Source organism: Coregonus clupeaformis, chromosome 16 (assembly GCF_020615455.1).
Source record: "Coregonus clupeaformis isolate EN_2021a chromosome 16, ASM2061545v1, whole genome shotgun sequence".
NCBI classification, from domain to species: Eukaryota; Metazoa; Chordata; class Actinopteri; order Salmoniformes; family Salmonidae; genus Coregonus; species Coregonus clupeaformis.
The window spans coordinates 53,819,743-53,845,982 of record NC_059207.1 but is presented as its reverse complement, the minus strand read 5'-3'; the positions used below and the strand labels follow the sequence as shown (position 1 = coordinate 53,845,982).

General features: G+C 44.4%; 2 protein-coding genes and 1 long non-coding RNA gene across 3 annotated transcripts; 2 read left to right on the top strand and 1 right to left on the bottom strand.

Annotated features, from left to right (window-relative positions):
- Positions 1-151: 151 nt before the first annotated feature.
- LOC121585178 lies at positions 152-19,425 on the top strand. The gene is made up of 3 exons (XR_006003810.1): positions 152-496; positions 7,964-8,094; positions 19,345-19,425. It is a non-coding gene; the product is annotated as an uncharacterized LOC121585178 (long non-coding RNA).
- Positions 708-2,033, top strand: LOC121585176 (phosphatidylinositol N-acetylglucosaminyltransferase subunit C-like). Its single transcript, XM_041901576.2, is given in 1 exon segment — positions 708-2,033. A coding segment is annotated over 1 exon segment (942 nt). The 5' UTR covers positions 708-736; the 3' UTR covers positions 1,679-2,033.
- LOC121585177 (interleukin-1 beta) lies at positions 17,239-20,260 on the bottom strand. The gene is made up of 6 exons (XM_041901577.2): positions 20,038-20,260; positions 19,711-19,759; positions 19,336-19,537; positions 18,776-18,955; positions 18,348-18,484; positions 17,239-17,899 (listed from the first exon to the last, which is right to left on the bottom strand). The coding sequence occupies exons 2-6, from the start codon at positions 19,741-19,743 to the stop codon at positions 17,669-17,671; spliced, it is 783 nt and encodes a 260-aa protein (XP_041757511.1). The 5' UTR covers positions 19,744-19,759; positions 20,038-20,260; the 3' UTR covers positions 17,239-17,668.
- Positions 20,261-26,240: the final 5,980 nt, after the last annotated feature.

The window sequence follows — 26,240 nt, the reverse complement described above, 5'->3', positions numbered from 1 at the left end:
AGCCCACAGACGGCTACGCGCAAGATGATAGGAGGAGTGGTATTTGTAAACATAGGTCGTCGTCAATAAAAAGTCACAGTGCAGAGCGGAGCATTCGATTTGCCTGCTGGTTGGTAAGGAGACCGCGGGTTCTTATCCAGAGCGACTGACAGTTAGGGACATATATTTTTTTCTTCTCCATACATCATCAGAGTCATACATTAAGTAACTACATGCGTTTCATAATCAGTAAACATTAATTTCAGGTGAGGGTAGCTTCACGATATTTCTCAATATTGGCCACCATTAATTTGATATTTGAGTGATATACAATAAAACTGAACTATACACAAGCGAAGTTTCAGGCGATAAACTAAATGGCTATATCCAGATATTGTTTGATTTGATGGCCATCTATAGTGGTGATGACAGTAGTCCGACTGACTGACAACTTTACCAGGACGAGGACTTGCCGATGTCAAGCTCTTTCCAAAAGCATAATCTATGATGAAGTAAGGTAAATGTCACGTTTGCTAAGCTAGCTAGCTACTACATGCCAAATGGATAGGCTACCCTCACGTATCTGAAAATACATGATCAGTTGATGTTTGCTGATCATGAAAAGCATGCAGCTACTTGCTGTATAACTCTGATAATAGAGCTAAATGTGGAATAATCGGAAATGTGTAGTAATCACTTGAAGAGGCGATGTGTTCTAGCGCATTTCAGAGGGGTCCAGCTCTATCCCTCGCAGTTGATGGGGGCAGACAGTGGGTCAGGGGCAGCCCCAGGCCCAGCGGTGCCCTGGAGGAAAGTTCTATGGGAACGTCAGCCCTTTCCTGATAACTATGTGGACCGCCGCTTCCTGGAGGAGCTCAGGAGGAACGAGGGCCTCCGCCAATATCGCTACTGGGCCGTGGTGCGGGAGGCAGGACTGGTGTCTCAGCAGATCACCTGTGTGGCTCTGTTCCTCACTCTATGGTTGTACATGGAGCAGGGCCTGCTCTCCCCTTCCACGCTGCTGTGGAGCGGCCTGCTCTGTGCCCTGCTGGGCTATGGACTCTACCAAGGACTGGCTCCGCGGGGAGATTCAGACAACCACCATCGTACACGTTGGTCTGACCTGCAGAGTGCCTCCATCTTCCTCTCCTTCACCTTTGGGTTCTCTCCTGTCCTTGGGACGTTAACAGAGTCAGTCAGTACAGACACGGTGTACGCCATGACAGCCCTGATGCTGCTGGCCCACCTGGTGGCCTTCCCCTACGCCTAACCTTCTCCCCCTGGGAGCCTCTCTCTCAACGCTGCCCTGTTCGCCTCTGTCTGCCTGGCCTCGCGCCTCCCCGGGGACCTGCACACCTCCGGTGGCCTGGACTCTTCCTCCTCTCCATCCTCCCTTCATACCTTCACCATGCTCTGCTGGGCCCTGTTAGTGTTTGCCCTATGGCCTTGCCTGCTGCAGCGGCTGAGAGACCGTGCCCCGCGGGGGTTTGGGGGTGTGTGTGTGCTGGTGGGTGTGTGTGGGGTGGGGGGGCTTGGCTCTCTGTGGCCTGGGGGGGCTGTGCTGTTGGCTGCAGTGTTGGGGACTGTGACCCTGCTGTGTCCTCTACTGTTGATCCGACTGCAGAGTGACAAAGATAACATCCAGGGACCCTGGGATGAAGCCGAGATACGAGAGGACCTAACACGCTTTCTCCATTGATGGGTAAAGGAGGACGGTAAGGGAATGTCCTCCTCAACTACCAGACTGGTAGGATGAGTGGCATCCTGAAAACACTTTATAGAAAGCTGTTGCTCCTATTTTAACAGAAGAGGATTTCTCAGCTGGGAACTGAAGCTCTTTGCTGCCTACTGAAGACGCTTTGCTCAGATTCCACCACTAGGAAAGGACCTTTTTTTTAAAACAATTTATACAACTTCTAAACATGTGTGTCTAGTAACCAAGGGCTCTGAGGCATGGTAGATTGCGACCATGTTGAATGAAATAGGAAATATTCAACCTGTACTACCTGTAAGTCGCTCTGGATAAGAGCGTCTGCTAAATGACTAAAATGTAATGTAAAATGTAATGATATTAAAACCAAATAGTTAGCTATAGTCAGACCCGTCACCAGACCTCAGTCTTAAGGGGAGCATAGGAAATGCATGGGAGGGCAGGGCACAATTATTATTAGCCTACAGTACGTATATTTAATAATAAATTCCCTCAAGTGGGGGAGGGGCACAAGCATTTTTGGGGGCGGGCCCGGCCCCCTATGGCCCACCCATAGCGACGGGTGTGGCTATAGTATAACATTTATTTAACGATCCCTTGAAAACGGCACGTAGTTGTCAATGGTTTTAGTGGAGCTGGGGCTCTCCTTGCCCATCAGAAGCCAAATCTACCAACATAGATAGGGCTCTAACTCCTCTAGCCCCACCGTGAAATAGGGTGCAGGCCAGGCAGCAGGCTGTTAGCCAACCTGCCAGCTTAGTGGAGTCTGCCAATAGCATAGTCAGTGTAGTCAGCTCAGCCATACCCATTGAGACTGTGTCTGTGCCTCGACCTAGGTTGGGCAAAACTAAACATGGCGGTGTTCACCCTAGTAATCTTATTAGGATAAAGACCTCCTCCATTCCTGCCATTATTGAAAGAGATCGTGATACCTCACATCTCAAAATAGGGTTACTTAATGTTAGATCCCTCACTTCAAAGGCAGTCATAGTCAATGAACTAATCACTGATCATAATCTTGATGTGATTGGCCTGACTGAAACATGGCTTAAGCCTGATTAATTTGCTGTGTTAAATGAGGCCTCACCTCCTGGTTACACTAGTGACCATATTCCCCGTGCATCCCGCAAAGGCGGAGGTGTTGCTAACATTTACGATAGCAAATTTCAATTTACAAAAAAAAAATGGCGTTTTCATCTTTTGAGCTTCTAGTCATGAAATCTATGCAGCCTACTCAATCACTTTTTATAGCTACTGTTTACAGGCCTCCTGGGCCATATACAGCGTTCCTCTCTGAGTTTCCTGAATTCCTATCAGACCTTGTAGTCATAGCAGATCATATTCTAATTTTTGGTGATTTTAATATTCACATGGAGAAGTCCACAGACCCACTCCAAAAGTCTTTTGGAGCCATCATCGACTCAGTGGGTTTTGTCCAACATGTCTCTGGACCTACTCACTGCCACAGTCATACTCTGGACCTAGTTTTGTCCCATGGAATAAATGTTGTAGATCTTAATGTTTTTCCACAAAATCCTGGACTATCGGACCACCATTTTATTACGTTTGCAATCGCAACAAATAATCTGCTCAGACCCCAACCAAGGAGCATCAAAAGTCGTGCTATAAATTCTCAGACAACACAAAAATTCCTTGATGCCCTTCCAGACTCCTTCTGCCTACCCAAGGACGTCAGAGGACAAAAATCAGTTAACCACTTAACTGAGGAACTCAATTTAACCTTGCGCAATACCCTAGATGCAGTTGCACCCCTAAAAACGAAAAACATTTGTCATAAGAAACTAGCTCCCTGGTATACAGAAAATACCCGAGCTTTGAAGCAAGCTTCCAGGAAATTGGAACGGAAATGGCGCCACACCAAACTGGAAGTCTTCCGACTAGCTTGGAAAGACAGTACCGTGCAGTACCGAAGAGCCCTCACTGCTGCTCGATCATCCTACTTTTCCAACTTAATCGAGGGAAAATAAGAATAATCCAAAATTTCTTTTTGATACTGTTGCAAAGCTAACTAAAAAGCAGCATTCCCCAAGAGAGGATGGCTTTCACTTCAGCAGTAATAAATTCATGAACTTCTTTGAGGAAAAGATCATGACCATTAGAAAGCAAATTACGGACTCCTCTTTGAATCTGCGTATTCCTCCAGGGCTTAGCTGTCCTGGATCTGCACAGCTCTGCGAGGGCCTGGGATCGGGAGAGACACTTAAGTGTTTTAGTACTATATCTCTTGACACAATGATGAAAATAATCATGGCCTCTAAACCTTCAAGCTGCATACTGGATCCTATTCCTACTAAACTGCTGAAGGAGCTGCTTCCTGTGCTTGGCCCTCCTATGTTGAACATAATAAACAGCTCTCTATCCACCGGATGTGTACCAAACTCACTAAAAGTGGCAGTGATAAAGCCTCTCTTGAAAAAGCCAAACCTTGACCCGGAAAATATAAAAAACTATCGGCCTATATCGAATCTTCCATTCCTCTCAAAAATTTTAGAAAAAGCTGTTGCGCAGCAACTCACTGCCTTTCTGAAGACAAACAATGTATACGAAATGCTTCAGTCTGGTTTTAGACCCCATCATAGCACTGAGACTGCACTTGTGAAGGTGGTAAATGACCTTTTAATGGCGTCAGACCGAGGCTCTGCATCTGTCCTCGTGCTACTAGACCTTAGTGCTGCCTTTGACACCATCGATCACCACATTCTTTTGGAGAGACTGGAAACCCAAATTGGTCTACACGGACAAGTTCTGGCCTGGTTTAGATCTTACCTGTCGGAAAGATATCAGTTTGTCGCTGTGAATGGTCTGTCCTCCGACAAATCAACTGTACATTTCGGTGTTCCTCAAGGTTCCGTTTTAGGACCACTATTGTTTTCACTATATATTTTACCTCTTGGGGATGTTATTCGAAAACATAATGTTAACTTTCACTGCTATGCGGATGACACACAGCTGTACATTTCAATGAAACATGGTGAAGCCCCCAAAATTGCCCTCGCTAGAAGCCTGTGTTTCAGACATAAGGAAGTGGATGGCTGAAAACTTTTTACTTTTAAACTCGGACAAAACAGAGATGCTTGTTCTAGGTCCCAAGAAACAAAGAGCTCTTCTGTTAAATCTGACAATTCATCTTGATGGTTGTAAAGTCGTCTCAAATAAAACTGTGAAGGACCTCGGCGTTACTCTTGACCCTGATCTCTCTTTTGACGAACATATCAAGACTGTTTCAAGGACAGCTTTTTTCCATCTACGTAACATTGCAAAAATCAGAAATTTTCTGTCCAAAAATGATGCAGAAAAATTAATCCATGCATTTGTTACTTCTAGGTTAGACTACTGCAATGCTCTATTTTCCGGCTACCCGGATAAAGCACTAAATATACTTCAGTTAGTGCTAAATACGGCTGCTAGAATCCTGACTAGAACCAAGAAATTTGATCATATTACTCCAGTGCTAGCTTCCCTACACTGGCTTCCTGTTAAGGCAAGGGCTGATTTCAAGGTTTTACTGTTAACCTATAAAGCGTTACATGGGCTTGCTCCTACCTATCTTTCCGAGTTGGTCCTGCCGTACATACCAATACGTACGCTACGGTCACAAGACGCAGGCCTCCTAATTGTCCCTAGAATTTCTAAGCAAACAGCGGGAGGCAGGGCTTTCTCCTATAGATCTCCATTTTTTATGGAACAGTCTGCCTACCCATGTGAGAGACGCAGACTCGGTCTCAACCTTTAAGTCTTTACTGAAGACTTATCTCTTCAGTAGGTCATATGATTGAGTGTAGTCTGGCCCAGGAGTGTGAAGGTGAACGGAAAGGCTCTGGAGCAACGAACAGCCCTTGCTGTCTCTGCCGGGCCGGTTCCCCTCTCCACTGGGGTTCTCTGCCTCTAACCCTGTTGCAGGGGCTGAGTCACTGGCTTGCTGGTGCTCTTTCATGCCGTCCCTGGGAGGGGTGCGTCACTTGAGTGGGTTGAGTTACTGACGTGATCTTCCTGTCTGGGTTGGCGCCCCCCTTGGTTTGTGCTGTGGTGGAGACCTCTGTGGGCTATACTCGGCCTTGTCTCAGGATTGTAAGTTGGTGGTTGAGGATATCCCTCTAGTGGTGCGGGGGCTGTGCTTTGGCAGAGTGGGTGGGGTTATATCCTTCCTGTTTGGCCCTGTCCGGGGGTTTCTTCGGATGGGGCCACAGTGTCTCCGGACCGCTCCTGTCTCAGCCTCCAGTATTTATGCTGCAGTAGTTTATGTGTCGGGGGGCTGGGGTTAGTTGGTTATACCTGGAGTACTTCTCCTGTCTTATCCAGTGTCCTGTGTGAATTTAAGTATGCTCTCTCTAATTCTCTCGTTCTCTCTTTCTCTCTGAGAACCTGAGCCCTAGGACCATACGTCAGGACTACCGGGCATGATGACACCTTGCTGTCCCCAGTCCGCCTGGCCTTGCTGCTATTCCAGTTTCAACTGTTCTGCCTGCGGTTACGAAACCCCTACCTGTCCCAGACCTGCTGTTTTCAACTCTTAATGATCGGCTATGAAAAGCCAACTGAGAGACCTGAGCCCTAGGACCATACGTCGGGACTACCGGCCGTGGTGACTCCTTGCTGTCCCCAGTCCGCCTGGCCTTGCTGCTATTCCAGTTTCAACTGTTCTGCCTGCGGTTATGGAACCCCTACCTGTCCCAGACCTGCTGTTTTCAACTCTTAATGATCGGCTATGAAAAGCCAACTGAGATTTATTCCTGATTATTATTTGACCATGCTTGTCACTTATGAACATTTTTGAACATCTTGGCATGGTTCTGTTATAATCTTCACCCGGCACAGCCAGAAGAGGACTGGCCACCCCTCATAGCCTGGTTCCTCTCTAGGTTTCTTCCTAGGTTTTCGCCTTTCTAGGGAGTTTTTCCTAGCCACCGTGCTTCTACACCTGCATTACTAGCTGTTTGGGGTTTTAGGCTGGGTTTCTGTACAGCACTTCGAGATATTAGCTGATGTAAGAAGGGCTATATAAAATAAAATTGATTGATTGATTGATTGTGACGTTTATTGATAACGCGTTCCAGCGCTTATGGTGCTTTCAAGACAACTGGGAACTCTGAAAAAACGAGGTAAAATCATGACGTCAGTGACCTTCAGGTCGGAGCTCTAGAGAGAGGCCGAGTTCCCGACTTGGAATTCCGAGTTGGATGACCGTTTAAAACGATTTTTCCCAGTAAGAGCACGTTTTTTTCCGAGTTCCCAGTTGTCTTGAAAGCACTGTATTCAGATATTTCCGAGTTCCCAGTTGTTTTGAACACTGGATGTTGGATAGGTATTTTAAGTATCATGCAAACCACATCCAGAGCCATGTATTTAAAGCAGTGGCGACCCGTCATTCAGGGCAGGTGGGTCAGCCTAGCTCAGTGTTTTCTGTGGTGGTGGGGCAGCCAGCAGAAAATATGGAGCCTAGGGGTTGGGAATGTTCTCTAGTTGCGCCGTGATTGGCTCAGTGTTCTGTCACTAATGGGGACACTACATCACTGCCAAATCTAAGGGTAGAGCTCGAAAATTCAAGCCGCTTGGGTGCTGCCATCGAGTTACATTAGAAGTGCCCATCCAAGAAGGCTCAAGGTCATTTGCCACAAATAATATGACGTCAAATCACTTTATATCTACAGTTGCTTTGATTGGACTGATCATGTCAACATCATACTTTCAAAATATTAACTAGCAGTCATCATCATGAATCAAGTCGAAAATCTACTGGCAAATCCTTTTTAATCCTTGTCATATGAAGAGAAATAATGAAGAGACATTTTAGATAAAACATATCTGTGCTCATCGGCCATTGGACATAAACATTACACAACAAGTTGGAAATCACAAATTCAACAATGAGTGGTTTGGAAGGAATCAGTGGCTAACTGCAAGCATTGCAAAGCAATCACTAGCCTGCTATTCAGTGGAGTGGGTGTGTAGTTTCAAGTCTGTGTTTAAGGGTCTCTTTTCCAAGCTTAAAATGATAAACATTCAACATTGGCCATGCTGTCAATCCAGCATGATTTATGCCGCGCTCAAAACAAATGTTAACTCGGAACTGGTAAATCTGACTTCAGTGAGTTCAAGGCAACTGGGAACGCTGGGAAAAAACGAGCTCCGACTGGGAAAATAAGTTTTGAACGTTCATCCAACTCGGAATTGTAAGTTGGGAACTTGGGTCTCTTTCTAGATCTACGACCTGAAGATCACTGACATCATCATGATTCAACCTTTTTTTTCCAGAGTTCCCAGTTGTCTTGAAAACACCATAACTCCAGAGAATGGCAGACTTTGATGACAAAGTTTGATGACAAAATTTGCCCACGAAGGACCGCTGCGCCACCTTCCTGTTCAAGTGAGCACAACACGACAAGGTGAGTCCAAAAATGTATTGTATGCTGCTGCATAAATTATGTAATATGCCAGGGAGATATGTATACTGTAGCTAAGAAAGTAATACTAAGTGTATGTTGTGTAGTAAGCTGTTATTAGCCCATGTGCCTCACCCTAATAATTGTGTCTATTTCCCCCTCGTAATTGATTCTACTGTTCTGACTTGGTGGTGCACATGTAGCCTATAACCTGTTTTAGAGAAATGTAATCATCGAATATTGTAAGAGCTTTCATTGTCTGCTTATATGCCCCCTTTATTTATCCTACGGTTCTAATTTGGTGTACAGGGAGAACACTAGTGGCCCGTGTTCTGAATTCTGTCGCTGTACATTTCAAAAGTGCTGAACAAATAGTTATATTGACTACGTCCGTCCCAGCTCGCTCATTAATGTCTTAATCGAAATTACGGATTGCCTATTATCCGCTTGTCGGCCCCTTATACCATAGTTTGTACATCTCAATTGTCAGTAGAAACCACATTTATTTAAGCAAGTCAGCCATATCAGCTGTTTTTTTAAAAAGGCAGTAAATGAGGCTGAATTAACTGTTTCGCTGCCAGTCAAGGCTCCACTTATAGCCAGGTGTAGCAGTGGTAAGGTGTTGGGACTGGTGTTGGGACTCTGCTGTTGGGACAGCTTTAGGCCCTAACAGTTTGTGGGCACCGTTTTTTTGGTTTGCCCCACCAAGATTTACATGCTAAAATCGCAACTGATTTAGAGAGTTAGAGGCCAATGCAGTTTCTGCATTATGATGCATTTACATGACACTTCAATATTCTATGGCAGCCATGGTAGCTCCCCATTAACATTACATGGGGAATATTTAAAAAATACTATACAACTGAATGTCTAGAATGAGCATTATGATGCATTTATACTTGAGGCCCCGTGTAGCTCAGTTGGTAGAGCATGGCGCTTGCAGCGCCAGGGTTGTGGGTTCGTTTTCCACGGGGGGCCAGTATGAAAAAAAAAAAAAATGTATGCACTCACTAACTGTAAAGTCGCTCTGGATAAGAGCGTCTGCTAAATGACTCAAATGTAAATGTAAATACACAGAGGAAGAGGCGGAGAGAGAGGTTTCACTCTCGCCAAAATCTGTCCAAAATATGACCAATGTGTTTCTATGGGCTTATTTTGGACCTAAGCTTGGGTGCATCCGTAAATTCACTCTGGCTATCTACTCCAATTGCAGAGCACACTCGTCACACAGTTACAGTGAGGGAAAAAAGTATTTGATCCCCTGCTGATTTTGTACGTTTGCCCACTGACAAAGACATGATCAGTCTAACATTTTAATGGTAGGTTTATTTGAACAGTGAGAGACAGAATAACAACAAAAAAATCCAGAAGAACGCATGTCAAAAATGTTATGAATTGATTTGCATTTTAATGAGGGAAATAAGTATTTGACCCCTCTGCAAAACATGACTTAGTACTTGGTGTCAAAACCCTTATTGGCAATCACAGAGGTCAGACGTTTCTTGTAGTTGGCCACCAGGTTTGCACACATCTCAGGAGGGATTTTGTTCCACTCCTCTTTGCAGATCTTCTCCAAGTCATTAAGGTTTCGAGGCTGACGTTTAGCAATTTGAACCTTCAGCTCCCTTCACAGATTTTCTATGGGATTATGGTCTGGAGACTGGCTAGGCCACTCCAGGACCTTAATGTGCTTCTTCTTGAGCCACCCCTTTGTTGCCTTGGCCGTGTGTTTTGGGTCATTGTCATGCTGGAATACCCATCCACGACCCATTTTCAATGCCCTGGCTGAGGGAAGGAGGTTCTCACCCAAGATTTGATGGTACATGGCCCCGTCCATCGTCCCTTTGATGCGGTGAAGTTGTCCTGTCCCCTTAGCAGTTCTGGGCTGATTCCTCACCGTTCTCATGATCATTGCAACTCCACGAGGTGAGATCTTGCATGGAGCCCCAGGCCGAGGGAGATTGACAGTTCTTTTGTGTTTCTTCCATTTGCGAATAATCGCACCAACTGTTGTCACCTTCTCACCAAGCTGCTTGGCGATGGTCTTGTAGCCCATTCCAGCCTTGTGTAGGTCTACAATCTTGTCCCTGACATCCTTGGAGAGCTATTTGGTCTTGGCCATGGTGGAGAGTTTGGAATCTGATTGATTGATTGCTTCTGTGGACAGGTGTCTTTTATACAGGTAACAAGCTGAGATTAGGAGCACTACCTTTAAGAGTGTGCTCCTAATCTCAGCTCGTTACCACCTGTATAAAAGACACCTGGGAGCCAGAAATCTTTCTGATTTAGAGGGGGTCAAATACTTATTGTCATGATTTAACTGGATTAGAACCCAAATGCAGACAAGTACACCAAGCCAGAGAAGGTTTAACAGGTTTATTTACAATGTTCAAAAAGTCCAGGTTTCCAATAATAGGGGAAGAGCAAGTCCAGGTTACAGGGAGGGTAACAGATCCAGGTCAGGGCAGGTGTGGTACCGTAATGTCCTAGTGTCCGTGGTGAGTCCAAAAGGGAGGTCCGGTAGTGGGGAGCAGGATGGTGGTGGCAGGAGTTAAGCGGAGGCAGAAGTCAGGTTCCCATAATCTGTGGCACAGGAGAAAAGTAAATAGAACAGGCCAAAAACACAAAGAGCGAAAACAAACAGGTTGAGTCGGCAGCGAGACTAACATGATCGTCTTGACTATGATCTGACGATGAGTGGAAAGTTTGACCGGGTCTTAAAGGCTGAGGTGATTATGGTGAATGAGCTGCAGCTGGAACCCTGACTCCCGCACACCAGACTTCACTCCTGCAATCAAGGACAGACAGAGGGGAGGGGGAGAGCAGAGAGAGAGCTACCTAGCAGCAGTAGGCCTAACAGTACCCCCTCTCTACGGACGCCACCTGGCGACCGACAGGGTTTATCAGGATGTAACCTATGAAACTCACGGACCAGAGCAGGATCCACAATGAAGCTCCTGGGCACCCAGGAACGTTCCTCAGGACCATAACCCTCCCAATCCACCAGGTACTGGAAACCACGACCCCGGCGGCGAACATCCAGAAGTCGCCGGACAGTGTAGACCGGACCCCCACCCACGATCCTGGGCGGAGGAGGGGGACGAGAGGGCGGGCACAGAGGGCTAACCGACACAGGCTTAATCTGGGAAACATGAAAGGTGGAATGAACCCGTAGGGAGGCAGGAAGCTGTAGCTTAACCACGCAGGGGTTAACAATAGACAGTATCTTGAACGGTCCTATAAAACGAGGCGCCATCTTCTTAGACTCCACTTTCAACGGAAGGTCACGTGACTTAAGCCATACCTCTTGACCAGGAGAGTAACCGGGAGCCTGGGACCGGTGACGGTTGGCTTGCCTCTGCATGTACGCCGAAGCTCGGGACAGAGCTACCCTGGCCTTCCTCCAGACCTTGAAGCAGCGGCGCATGTGGGACTGCACCGAGGGTACCGCCAGTTCCCTCTCTTGAGAAGGGAACAGGGGAGGTTGATAACCCAGAGCACACAGAAAGGGAGACAAACCAGAGGAAGCGTTAGTCAAGGTGTTATGAGCATATTCCACCCAGGGGAGTATGGAGCTCCACGACCCAGGGTTAGACCCTGTGACACAGCGGAGAGCGGTCTCCATCTCCTGGTTCGCTCTCTCGGCTTGCCCGTTGGTCTGGGGGTGATATCCAGAGGACAGGCTGGATGTAATGCCCAAAGCTTTACAGAAAGCCTTCCAAACCTGGGAGACAAACTGGGGACCCCGTCAGAGACAATATCCGTGGGTAGACCATGAGAGCGGAACACATGTTCAACCAAAATATCAGCCGTTTCTCTGGCAGTGGGCAGTTTAGGTAGGGCCAAAAAATTAGCAAACTTAGAAAAACGATCAATAACAGTAAGAATGACAGTCTTTCCAGACGAGGGGGGAAGTCCAGTGACAAAATCCAAGGCAATGTGGGACCAGGGCCGGCTGGGTATTGGCAGAGGTCTTAGATGACCAGCGCTGGCCTGGGTGGAGTTCTTACTACGTGCACATACCGTACAAGCAGCAATGAAGGCTCGAGTGTCCGCCTCCATCCTGGGCCACCAGAACTTCCGTCGCACAAAGTCAAGGGTCCGAGTAACTCCAGGGTGACAGGTAAGGGGAGACGAGTGAGCCCACTGAAGTACCTGGGAGCGAACAGACTCCGGGACAAACAACCGGTTAGGAGGACCGCTCCCAGGGTCAGCTTGATGATGTTGAGCCTGTCTAACAATCCCTTCGATGTCACATGTAATGGCCGCAATACTGCAGGTAGGAGGCAAGATGGGTTCAGGGTTACTACCAGTATCAACAGCAGAAAAAACACGAGACAGGGCGTCAGGTTTGACGTTGCGTGACCCAGGACGGTAAGACAGAGAAAAATTGAATCTACCAAAAAATAGTGCCCACCTGGCTTGACAGGGGTTGAGCTGCTTCGCTGACTGGATGTATGCCAGATTCTTATGATCCGTCCAAACGATGAAGGGTTGTTCCACCCCCTCCAGCCAATGCCGCCACTCTTCGAGAGCCAGCTTCACGGCGAGCAGTTCACGATTGCCAACATCATAATTCCTCTCTGCCTGAGAAAGTTTCCGTGAAAGGAAAGCACAGGGATGCAGTTTGTTATCTTCCGGTGAACGTTGTGACAACACCGCACCTACCCCAGTGTCGGATGCATCCACCTCCACGACAAACTGGCGGTCGGGGTCCGGCTGCATCAGAATGGGAGCCGAGGCGAAGCGATGTTTCAGTTCTTCAAACGCTGCTTCGGCCCCTTCATTCCAAGCGGACGGTCGTGCGATGGAGGTGAGAGCGGTGAGTGGCGCCGCAATGCGGCTGTAGTCCTTGATGAACCTCCTGTAGAAGTTCGCAAACCCCAGGAATCGTTGAAGTTGTTTGCGGGTGGAGGGGGCTGGCCAGTCCGTGACAGCAGAGATCTTAGCTGGGTCCATCCGCAACTCCCCCTGAGCTATTATGTAACCCAAAAAAGAGGTCTCAGACACATGAAATTCACATTTCTCCATCTTCACAAACAGTTTGTTCTCCAACAACCTTTGCAACACCTGGCGCACATGCAGTTCGTGTTCCTGGGAGGACTCTGAAAAAATCAGGATATCATCCAGATAGACAAAAACAAACCGATTCAACATGTCCCGAAGGACATCATTGACTAGTGCCTGAAAAACGGCAGGGGCATTGGACAACCCAAAAGGCATAACCAGGTACTCAAAATGTCCCAAAGGTGTGTTGAAGGCAGTCTTCCATTCATCACCTTTACGAATGCGCACCAGGTGATACGCATTTCGTAGATCCAGTTTAGTGAAGATAGTTGCACCATGAAGGAGGGGAAAAGCAGAGTTAATTAAAGGCAGAGAATATTTGTTCTTAATGGTGATGTTGTTAAGTCCACGGAAATCAATACAGGGTCTGAGGGTCTTATCCTTCTTAGCAACAAAAAGAATCCCGCTCCTACAGGTGACGAGGAAGGACGAATAATACCTGACGCCAAGGAGTCCCGAATGTAGTTCTCCATAGCCTCCGTCTCCGGGCGGGAGAGATTGTACAGGCCACTGCTGGGGAGAGGGGCTCCTGGCTGGAGGTCAATGGCGCAGTCGTAAGGCCGGTGAGGAGGAAGAGAAGTAGCTCTGTGTTTGCAGAAAACGGATGCCAGGTCATGATACACGTCAGGGACAGCAGAAAGATCCATGGACTCCAGTGGAGGTTGAGGCACAGTGCTGGCAGGGGTCTGAGCAGAACACAAACAATTCACATGACAAAATGTGCTCCATGAAACAATTCTACCGGTCACCCAATCAATGTGTGGATTGTGTCTTATGAGCCAGGGGATACCAAGGACCAGGGGGTCTGTGGGCAGTCAATTATATGGAATTGAATGTTCTCCTGATGATTACCCGACACTCTGAGACAAACAGGAACAGTCTGATGAGTAATACGGGTCAACAATTGTCCATTTAGCCCCTTAGCCTGCAGCGGACAGTCCATAGGAACAGTCTCTAACTCCATTTGTTGAGCCAACTCTCGATCCAAAAAGCTTTCATCAGCACCAGAGTCAACCAGCGCACTAACCGAGAAATTCTGGGACTGCCACTGGAGGGATGCCTGGAGCAGAATGCGGGGAGAAGAGGAAGAATCCGCTGCTCGGCTCACCAAAACTTCTCCCAATAATGATGAGCCGGCCCTTTTCCCCGGACGAACTGGGCAGGAAGGAACGAAATGACCAGCTTCTCCACAATACAGGCAGACCCGAGCCTGAATACGACGTGCACGCTCCTCTGAGGACAACCGTGCACGACCCACCTCCATGGCTTCGGGTTCAGTGCTCCTCGTATCGACTCGGGAAGACTCGGCTTTCTCCGTAGGGAAGATGCGGGAAGGAGTTTGTTGACGACAGACCAGTTGCTTGGAACTAACACTCCTCTCCCGGCGGCGCTCCCGAATCCGATTATCCAACCTGATTGTGAGTGAAATAAGATTATCCAGCGTAGGCGATACATCATATGACACCAACTCATCTTTTAAAATCTCAGACAAAGCATTGATGAACACTCCTTGTAATGCCTCGTCATTCCAACCGCTCAACGCCGCTAACGTCCGAAACTCCACTGCCATCTCCGCCACACTGCGAACCCCCTGCCGAAGAGACAACAACCGTTTGAAGCCTCCTTGCCCCGTCACGGGGGTGGTCAAAAACCTTCCTCATCTCAGTGGAGAAGGCCACGTAAGCGTTGCAAATGTCCGACTGACTCTCCCAGACCGCGGATCCCCAGGCACGAGCGGAACCGCTAGTAGAGTTGATAAGGTAGGCAATACGGGCTCTTTCTGAGGCGTAGGTGAGGGGCTGTTGTTCAAACACTAACGAGCATTGAGTCAAAAATTCACCACAGGTTCCCATCATAGCGCTCTGGAGCAGGAACAAAAGGCTCTCTGATCTGGGCTGGAGGGCCAGGAAAAACAGGTGGAGCAGGAGAAGGGGCAGTTTGTATGCCATGCCCGAGGGTTGCATTATTAACTTGGGTAGTAAGGACAGACACCTGATTGGTGAGTAATTGAACCTGATTAAACAGCACCTGACTGTTCTCAGCAATAGTCTTAAACAGGGTATCATGTTGGCCAAGTAAAATGTCCTGATTGGCTATAGCAGTCCGAATTTGAGTGCACTCTGGGGTGGTATCCGAGCTACTGTCTGCTGGGTTCATGTTGGTCAGATCATACTGTCATGATTTAACTGGATTAGAACCCAAATGCAGACAAGTACACCAAGCCAGAGAAGGTTTAACAGGTTTATTTACAATGTTCAAAAAGTCCAGGTTTCCAATAATAGGGGAAGAGCAAGTCCAGGTTACAGGGAGGGTAACAGATCCAGGTCAGGGCAGGTGTGGTACCGTAATGTCCTAGTGTCCGTGGTGAGTCCAAAAGGGAGGTCCGGTAGTGGGGAGCAGGATGGTGGTGGCAGGAGTGAAGCGGAGGCAGAAGTCAGGTTCCCATAATCTGTGGCACAGGAGAAAAGTAAATAGAACAGGCCAAAAACACAAAGAGCGAAAACAAAACAGGTTGAGTCGGCAGCGAGACTAACATGGTCGTCTTGACTATGATCTGACGATGAGTGGAAAGTTTGACCGGGTCTTAAAGGCTGAGGTGATTATGGTGAATGAGCTGCAGCTGGAACCCTGACTCCCGCACACCAGACTTCACTCCTGCAATCAAGAACAGACAGAGGGGAGGGGGAGAGCAGAGAGAGAGCTACCTAGCAGCAGTAGGCCTAACACTTATTTCCCTCATTAAAATGCAAATCAATTTATAACATTTTTGACATGCATTTTTCTGGATTTCTTTGTTGTTATTCTGTCTCTCACTGTTCAAATAAACCTACCAATAAAATTATAGACTGATAATTTATTTGTCAGTGGGCAAACTTACAAAATCAGCAGGGGATCAAATACTTATTTCCCTCACTGTACAGTCTCCAATGCTCTGGATATCATGAAAACAGCCTAACCAGATCTGCTAGGGCAAGTAAAATGGTCAGAGTGAGATGTTCTCTCATTTGTGTCTGGAAGTAGCTAGAAAGCTAGCCAACGCCTTTGGGACAATGACTCCCATTGTTAGGGCGGAGACATGAGCATCTCCTCATTATATACAGATCTCTGATTTACATGATGCTACAACATTCTATGTCAGCCATGTTAGCTCCCCATTAACATTTCATGGGGAATATTTAAACAATGCTATCTAACAGAATGTCTAGAATTAGAACAATATTAAACATTCTAAAAGTTGGCCAAATGCAGCATTCAAAACAACTGGGAACTCGGAAATCTCAGACTTTAGTGCGTTCAAGACAACTGGGAATTTGGAGAAAAAAAACTAGCTAGCTCAGACTTGGAAAAATCGTTTTGAACGGTCATCCAACTCGGAATTCCAACTCGGGAACTCGGGCCTCTTTCTAGAAAGCACCATAACTGTAAATATATGGCTCTGACCACATCATTTGTTATAGTGCTTTCAAGACAACTGGGAAATCTGGAAAAAAACGAGGTCAAATCATGACATCAGTGATCTTCAGGTCGGATGTCAGAGCTCTAGAAAGATTGCTGAGTTTCCAACTTGGAATTCCAAGTTGGATGACCATTCAAAACTATTTTTCCCAGTTGGAGCTGATTTCTTTCAGAATTCCCAATTGTCTTGAATGCACTGAAGTCGGAAGTCATAGATTTCCCAGTTCCCAGTTGTTTTGAACGGACATTATAGCAATCTGTCAGTCGATGACATAGCACTCAACCATTCATTGGTTGTTGCGTCACATCGCCTTAGCTGTGGAAAGCAGCCATAAGTAGGAATCTATATCTATGGGTACGCCCAGAGCCATATATAACATTTTCTTAATACATGGCTCTTGGTACTCCTACTAAAGTTATGAATTTATCGAAAATTCATGAACATAGTTTATCACTTCTATGATTTATGTACATTTCTCATCTTTTTTATTGGTGTGTTGTTGTGGTTCTGGTATTTGGTCTCCCAATGACTATGTTATTACAGTACCATGAGAGCAAAATATACATTTTCTATTTGAATATTTGTTTATTAAAAAGAGCACATAAGACAATTTAAATGTTTGCATGTGTCAATGAATAAGTGCAACATCAACAGAGTCAAATAAATACATTGATAAATAAGTATAAATTACTGAATTATAAATATATTAATGAATAGTAGAACAATAATATGATTTAGTTTTCTTTTTCAGCAATATTTTGATAATATCAGGGGCGCTTACCACAATCTGACACCCAACAGCGGCATCTTGTCGTAAACTTTGACTACGTCAATACACCCCAATGGTAACATGCTGTACTCAGTACATACTCTCTAAACCTCATGAAGTTCTTGTGTCTTACAAGCAATACACTTAAATCTGTTGATGTGCGTGCACCCACAGTGGCAACCCAGTCCTGATCACAGAGGCCCCATAGAATCACATGAATTGTATAGGATCTCTATTGGAGGCCCTGGCCTGACTGGTGTTGTGTCACGGTGTTTGCAGCCATCTTAGTTGTGGCGCTGGATGGTAAAGGTGGTGAGGCGGCTGGGGGCTGCCTTCTGACACATGTCCACCGTCTTGGTGTTGTCCTGCTGCATGGCCGTGCTGATGAACCAGTTCCTGAACCTGGCAGACTCCAGGGTACTGATGTCAACCCCGGTGGTCCGTCTGTAGAACAGGAAACGCACCATGTCGCTCTGCTGGCTGATGGACTTCAGCTGCTCCTTGTCCACAACCTCCTGAGGAGAGAGAGAGGATCAGGGGTTAAACTCAAGATTAAAGGTCAAAGGTCACCACCAGGAGTGAATATAAATGTTTCTCTGGCTATTGGTTTGAGGATGTGGCTTTTGGAACAAAAGCCTGCCCACACTGTGGCTCCCCAGGACAGGGTTGGCCACCCCTGGCCTATCTATCGAGTCTTATTTAACAACACTGCAACTCAGTCTCCTACATTCCACATGGAGTAGTATGGGGTGCCATTTGTAAAGCTGAACGGTCTATTTTGGCACTTTTCCCAAAAATGTTGTTCTGTTTATTCACTCTGTAGCATTAACTCAGTAGTGTTTATCCAGTCGTAGTATTATTCAGTAGTAGTATTATTCATTATTATTATTCAGTAGTAGTATTATTAATTCAGTAGTAGTATTCATTCAGTAGTAGTATTCATTCAGTAGTAGTGTTATTTACCTCTAGGTGCAGGGTGGGCCTGCCTCCCGATGTGGAGCAGGACAGGTAAAGGTTGGATCCCTTTATGCCCAGGGCTACAGGTCTGGCTTCAGTCTCAATGGGGACGGGCGTGACGTACGTAGACAAGTTCAAATGCACTGTGGACAGAGGAGAGGAGAAGAGAGTCAGTCAGCATCATTCATCAGAACTCAACTGTGAATTAAAATCATCTTATTGAATTAGTTCATATATTTTACATGTGATAAGGCCACACAGAGGGCCAGAGATGATTACAGACACCTGTGATAATCTGAAGTACCCAAATGGGCCACTAGATGTCTTGTGATAGATGACATAAAATCCTTGAAAATGTCAAGGAGGATACCCTCCCTTTGCAACCCTAGTAGGGAATAATGCAATTTGGGACTTAGCCTCAGTTGTTAACATACCTTTGTGGTAGCTGCTGCCTCCCTGGAGCATCATGGAGTGCAGCTCCATTGCCTCCTTCATCAGGACCCAGCTCTTGTTCTCAGAGTCAGTGACGCTATACTCGTACTGTGATGTACTGCTGAACACTGCTGCCTTCCTGCTCGCTGGGGGTGCTGACTCCAACTCCAACACTATATGTTCTGGTGAGAAGAGAGAAAATGTAGGAGATGAATGAATGTTTGTATGAATACACTAGATTGAATCCCTACTGGTCCATGGGCTCTGTTAAGATATCCACAGTACAGTAGCATACCACTTTGAAGAAAGGAATGTGTTGGGCATGCATTTTAAGTGGTATTCTATAGTGTGAACATTGGAACATAGAACAGTGGTGATAGCTAATGGTATTGTAGTGGTACACATTGGAAATCCCCTTAGGGGTAGCCTGGTCCCAAATCTGTTTGTGCTGCCTTGCCAACTCATATAGTCATTGTCATACCAAACAGTACAAACAGATCTGGGATCAGGCTAGCCCCTTAGGGGGCTCCTCCAATCCATTGTCTTTGACCTTGCTCCCTACCTTCCACAGCACTCTCCAGCAAGAAGTTGAGCAGGTCCTTGTCCTTGAACTCGGTGCCCATGGTAACCCCCTTGCCACCCTTTAACCTCTCCATGGCGATGATGAGGTTGGCTATGTGGCGCATGGTGATGGGGTGACAGGATACCTCCAGATCCAGACCCTGAGGCAGCTTGGCGCTCCATGCTGCACTGTTGGCAGCGTTCTGCACAGGACACACACAGGGGAGGAGGAAATATTACATTGTATGTTGTATCAGTGTATAACTTTTGTATATATATTTTTCTGTTTTAACATTTACTGTATGATTACATTTGAATGTTTGTTATGTCCAAATGTTGTGGGTATGTCTTGTCCATATAGAAGCTGGGGACTCACCTTTATTAAACTGCAGTTTGACTCAAATTCCATGTCTGTGTAGTTAGATCTGGAAAATAAAAACATCTGTGTTTAAAGCTCTGTCCTGTCCATAATAGATTGGCATCATGCTTAGTCAGTTACTTAAAGATGCTCAAGAGTTGAAAGCTCATTCAGATCTGATGTAAACTGTCAATAGATATACAGTTCAGACTAAATAAACCTTTTAAATATGTGTTATTACTAACACTATATAGCAATAAATAATGCTACCACAATGACCAGTATAATACATGGACATCAATACAGTAGAAGTATTATTGCCAACAGAATATAAAGTTAATTTACCTAGATGAGTTGGTTTATAGTTTGTAGGTAGGTAGCAGTATCTTGTATTCAGTCCTTAGTCCTTGTGAATCCCAAGTTGTTCTCTGAACCAATGTTTTATGACTACATGTGGTGAGCTGTATGTCTTATATAACACCCTGGGCACACTCTAGGAATTTCCCTCTACACACATGAGGAAGTGGGATGGTTTTATCAGACCAGCTAGCACGTTGTATTGTTTAAAGGGAAGATCTGCAGTTCAAACAATAAACAAAGCGTTTTACCCGCCCCCGTTTCAGTAAAAAGCTAAGGGATGGGGCTGGAGAAATGCAACCACTCTCAAATTCAGAGACAAAGCTATGAATGCAATGACTGACCATCCATGAGATAAAAAAAAAAAATTGTTTTAACCATGTTTTGAGGCTATATAGTGTTTGTTTAAATGTTCTGTGTTTACAAACATTTTAGTAAAACAAGCTATATTTTGGGTTCTGATGGGGTACTATAGATATCCTGAAATATGCTCATGAGGCATTTATAAATTCAACAATCAATGGGTATGGCTAAATATCATTAATTTACTCCAGAAATGGATGTATCAACTGCAGATTGCCCCTTTAATGATGTTGGTGATGAAATACTGGACTCGCAACAGCTTGACGTATTGCACTCAGATGTTTAATACATGCTTGTTACTGACGTGCCGCTTATTGCATTGATTTATCTTCATCTGGTTGATGTCATGTGCCAGTTTGTCTGATACTGATGTGTTGAGGCTGCTGTCTTGATCCAGGTCTCTCAAAGAAATCTGTTTTTTCAACTCAACGAGACTAACCTGGTTCAATAAAGGTTAAATCAAAATGTTTTCAAAACAGGACACTAATGCATTTGTCTTTTTTTTTCTTCCTGTTGATAGAGTATATTATAACAGTACCAATATACTTTATTCAATAACATTTATGTGTGTTTTCATGACTTTCTTGGCCAAGATTCCCTTAGAAATTATATTTCAGATCTCAATATAACTAAATTAATAGAAGATAAAACAATGCTCATGTCAACACTAAGTAAGATGAGTTCAGATTAAGCAACTTTACACCTGTCTTTATTATAATATAACTTATTATAATACTACCTTATATTATCATTTTACTTGTAAATTACTTTTCATACATTACGGTTAAAGTGCTGATAGCAGCTATTTCGAAGAACGGTCTATACATGAAATGACTGTGGTATCAGAGACCACAAACCCTGACTTTTTCCAACAAAAAAGCAAATGGCTTTCTGAGCGTTGGGTTTGACAGGAGTGGAAGTAGCAGATATAATGACTGACTGGATTTTGACTTTGAAGAGACCCTGTAAATGGGATAAAAATATTTAGACTATCTTAAAGTAACTGCTGTAGATTCCATTTTCCCTTTCAATGGAGGGAATTATTTTTAAATCGACATGTTAAGGGTGGCAATCTTTTTTTCTACAGTTAAAGAGGCGTAAGGGTTTGACGTGGAGAACAAAAATACCAAACAGCCTTTTTCTGTTTTCATCAAGCGTTGCTCACATTGTCCATGGCTGGATGATTGAGAGATGTGGTAAAAGGCTTAACTGGCAGTGGTTTATTGCTTTACTTCAAGTTAATACAATATTCAATATTAATACACATTTTCTCCCACAGCGCTATGGGACGCATACAAAGTAATCTTTGCTATGTGCCCTATTACATAAAGCAGAACATGTCTAGAAGACAAAATACAGTACCAATGTGTTAAACAAAAAGATGCATTTGTATTTTTCTGAAAGCTTTTTTTTTTTTTTTTTTTTTTGACCTATGTAGTTTGAGGTTGATGATATTAGAGGCTGGTGTAGCTTGAGGACCCTAATTGCTGTGACAGACAGTGGCATGTAATGTGAGCTTGAGTTGCAGTCCTTGATGGTGGAACACTTGGTAGTGAAAGTGCCTTCTGTTCTAATTCTCTGTCTTCCATTCTCTCTCTGTAGATCAGAGTCAGTTTGGATGCCTTGCCCCAATCAGATGCCAAGTGTTTGTGTATGAAACTAGAAATCTGAAATGGACCTTGCTATTGATTGCCTTAGAGCAATCACTCACTAACTGTAAGTCGCTCTGGATAAGAGCGTCTGCTAAATGACTAAAATGTAAATGTAAAAAATGTATCATATGTGGTTGTTTTTCCCTACTCAACTTAATTACATGCACTGACTGACTGTAAATAGCTCTGGATAAGTGCCTCTGCTAAATGACAAAAAATGTCATGTACACTACCGGTCAAAAGTTTTAGAACACCTACTCATTCAAGGGTTTTTCTTTATTTTACTATTTTCTACATTGTAGAATAATAGTGAAGACATCAAAACTATGAAATAACACATATGGAATCATGTAGTAACCAAAAAAGTGTTAAACATATATTTTATATTTGAGATTCTTCAAATTGCCACCCTTTGCCTTGATGACAGCTTTGCACAATCTTGGCATTCTCCCAACCAGCTTCACCTGGAATGCTTTTCCAATAGTCTTGAAGGAGTTCCCACATATGCTGAGCACTTGTTGGCTGCTTTTCCTTCACTCTGCAGTCCGACTCATCCCAAACCATCTCAATTTGGTTGAGGTCGGGGGATTGTGGAGGCCAGGTCATCTGATGCAGCACTCCATCACTCTCCTTCTTGGTAAAATAGCCCTTACACAGCCTGGAGGTGTGTTGGGTCATTGTCCTGTTGAAAAACAAATGATAGTCCCACTAAGCCCAAACCAGATGGAATGGCGTATCGCTGCAGTATGCTGTGGTAGCCATGCTGGTTAAGTGTGCCTTGAATTCTAAATAAATCACAGACAGTGTCACCAGCAAAGCACCCCCACACCATAACACCACCTCCTCCATGCTTTACGGTGGGAAATACACATGCGGAGATCATCCGTTCACTCACACCGCGTCTCACAAAGACACGGCAGTTGGAACCAAAAATCTTCAATTTGGACTCCAGACTAAAGGACTCATTTCCACCGGTCTAATGTTTATTGCTCGTGTTTCTTGGCCCAAGCAAGTCTCTTCTTCTCATTGGTGTCCTTTAGTAGTGGTTTCTTTTCAGCAATTCGACCATGAAATTCCACAAATTAACTTTTAACAAGGCACACCTGTTAATTGAAATGCATTCCAGGTGACAACCTCATGAAGCTGGTTGAGAGAATGCCAAGAGTGTGCAAAGGTCTCATCAAGGCAAAGGGTGGCTATTTGAAGAATCTCAAATATAAAATATATTTTGATTTGTTTAACACTTTTTTGGTTACCACATGATTCCATAAGTGTTATTTCATAGTTTTGATGTCTTCACTATTATTCTACAATGTATAAAATAGTAAAAATAAAGGAAAACCCTTGAATGAGTAGGTGTTCTAAAACCTTTGACCGGTGGTGTATATGTAAATGCTAATACAATATTTACTGTATGTTTAAATCCATACGCGTCTTCCTAAAGGCCTAGGAAACTAAACTTCAAGCATTTCTAAAGATGTCTGAGGTCATAAAAATAAATAGAGAGTAGGCTTAATCATATTGTTCCCTCAGGTGAAATACTATAAGTTTTGGTTTGAAATTCTATCATTTCCTAATCTTGTCATTTCTGATTATGTCAAGCCTACTTAAATTTCATGAATTGTTAAATGTGTGTAAATTCCTTAATCCCGGTTGATCATATTGTGAAGTAACAAGGGACTTCCTTTATTATTTCCCCACTTCCTGAAATACTGTAGTTGTCATGAGAGGTTAGAACAGACTACAATCTGCCAGGACAACAGACAGACAGACTATTGGACTGTCCAACTACCTACTACCATATTATCCTTTCCTTGCCAGTCATTGATAGGACCCATTGGGGGAATCTCCCAAATTCACTAAAATATCAGGAATATTTCTATAATATCTGAACTCCCTATGGAAATATGCTCAATATGTTCAATAATATGCCACAAAACGAGTATTCTTCTAATATATTGTGTTTGGCTCACTAACGTTTCACCTGTACAGAATAACTATTACACAACAAAAAAGGTTGTGTAATAGTATACAAATCCTAATCACCCCTGTAGGCTGTATGAATCATATGGGATTAGAATGTTGACTAAATCACAGAACCCTACCAAGGTATAACTATCTGGTGTGTCTGAAATTACTCCTTATTCCCTTTATAGTAGACTACTTTTGACCAGGGCCTATAGTAAAATATGGACCCTGGTCTAAAGTAGTGCACTATATAGAGGATTGGGTGCCTTTTTAGACGCAGATGGGTCTTTGCGGTTATGAATCTCACAAAACCGGTTTACCAATGGTTTTCCCAGTGATTCAACATGCTGTCAAGGATTTCTCAAGATGATACTTGAAACCCCCAACTTCCGCTCTTAAAATCTTTTAATTTCACTTCCAGATACCACGCTCATGGGATAGGTTTAGGCCTACACCATTTCTGACCACAGAAACTAAGATACCACAATTTGTCACCTCATTTATGTTTGAAATAAAATAGAAGGAATATTTTTTTTTGACTGGCTTGTATGTGCTTATGTCAAAACCAGTGTTCTATGATACCACAGCAAACACCCACAGAGGCAGGCCAAAGTATAATCAAAGGTTCTTTATTATAAATGTAGCTTTTACAACAATGAAAATACACAATATTAATATGGCCCGATTAGAAAGCATAAAAGGGCTAGGATTTAGGGCTATAGGCCAACTATGAGCACCGGGGCAAACTAACACAGGAGTTGATTTACTCACGGAGCGGTGGTCAATGTTCGTTCGTTGCGCTCTACCCAGCAGGAGTCGTTAGTCAATGGCTGGTTCGGTTGTCAATGGCAGGTTCGGTAGTCGAAGGCAGGTCGCCAGCTGTTCCTCGCTCCGCACCTGCCCGGATGTGTGGTAGTGTTGGGTGTAGCCTCTTGTAGCTGTGTCGGGCGTGACCCCCGTGTCTGTGGTCGTGGGGGACACAAAACAAACAATTGGAGTCACACTCACACGTTCGAAACAAGTACTTTCCTTTAATAGTGCTACAGAGAGGGTTGTGGTTTGTGTCATTTTCCCACAGCAGGCGAACAGCAAAGAGGTGGACATCTGCGTCTCGAGAGGCCCCTGGTCCGAATGGCACCTGAAGATAAGTTCTAGAGTGTGTTTAGCAATTAGTTTGGGGAGGAAGGAGGTGATAGGGAATTGGCAACAGCTGTCTCAATGCCACTTCATTCCATGCCAATCTGTGGAATCACAGCACACGATACAAGCAAGCAAAATAGTCCATGCAATTCAATTCGATTTCACACGTGAGAATGTAAGAAATTAAGTGAAAGGCAATCGTTGTTAACACACATGATTAAAAGGCACTCATAAATATGCATGATATCAAATAATAAGTAATGCTGATACGTAATATGAAAAGAATGGCAGTCTAATTTAGTAAGAGTCAGTTTCACTTATGCCTGGATCAGACCGACAGCATCATTGCGAACCATTTTTCGTAGCTACGCAACTATACTGAACACATGTACTGTATCTAACATCTACCATACAATTTGATGCATACATTGGATATATCCAACGTATGCACAACACAGAACACGCTGCAACTGCTTCTGCAAGGCAATGATGCTGTCGGTCTGATTGAGGCAGACAGTGAATGGACATTCCTTTAGCCCATGTCACATACTATAGACGCCTTTCTGTGTTTGCAAATATTGCCACAGGAGGGCGATGCGAGCCATATTGGTTGCAGAACACGGGGAGTTCTCATAGACTGACAGCAAAAAAAGCCTCCATTTACATGTTGCTTATGAGTGCATTTCATACTACTTTGGACTATAATTGGATTGTAAGGCTCGTATGAATGTCCTGATTAATATGACGTTTGTGTCATTATCGCAAATCTACTGCATTATACTTAAAAAACACTTAAACTTCAACCAGTAAAATTGCTATTTTGGCTAGCTCAATAAACTTTAGCATTCTAGCTAACAATTGCGGCATCCAAAATAGGTAGGCTATTTTACAAAGATCACAACCAAATATAATCTTATCGACTGTTCAAGCAACAATCAAAACAACATTGTAAGCACATGAGAACCCCAAAAAGTGTTTTTGTTTAGAATTAATAACTACATAAATCTAGGCTATTTTGAATTGGTGTAGATGGCGATGGGGTTCTTTCTACCTCCAAGAATAGCCCGC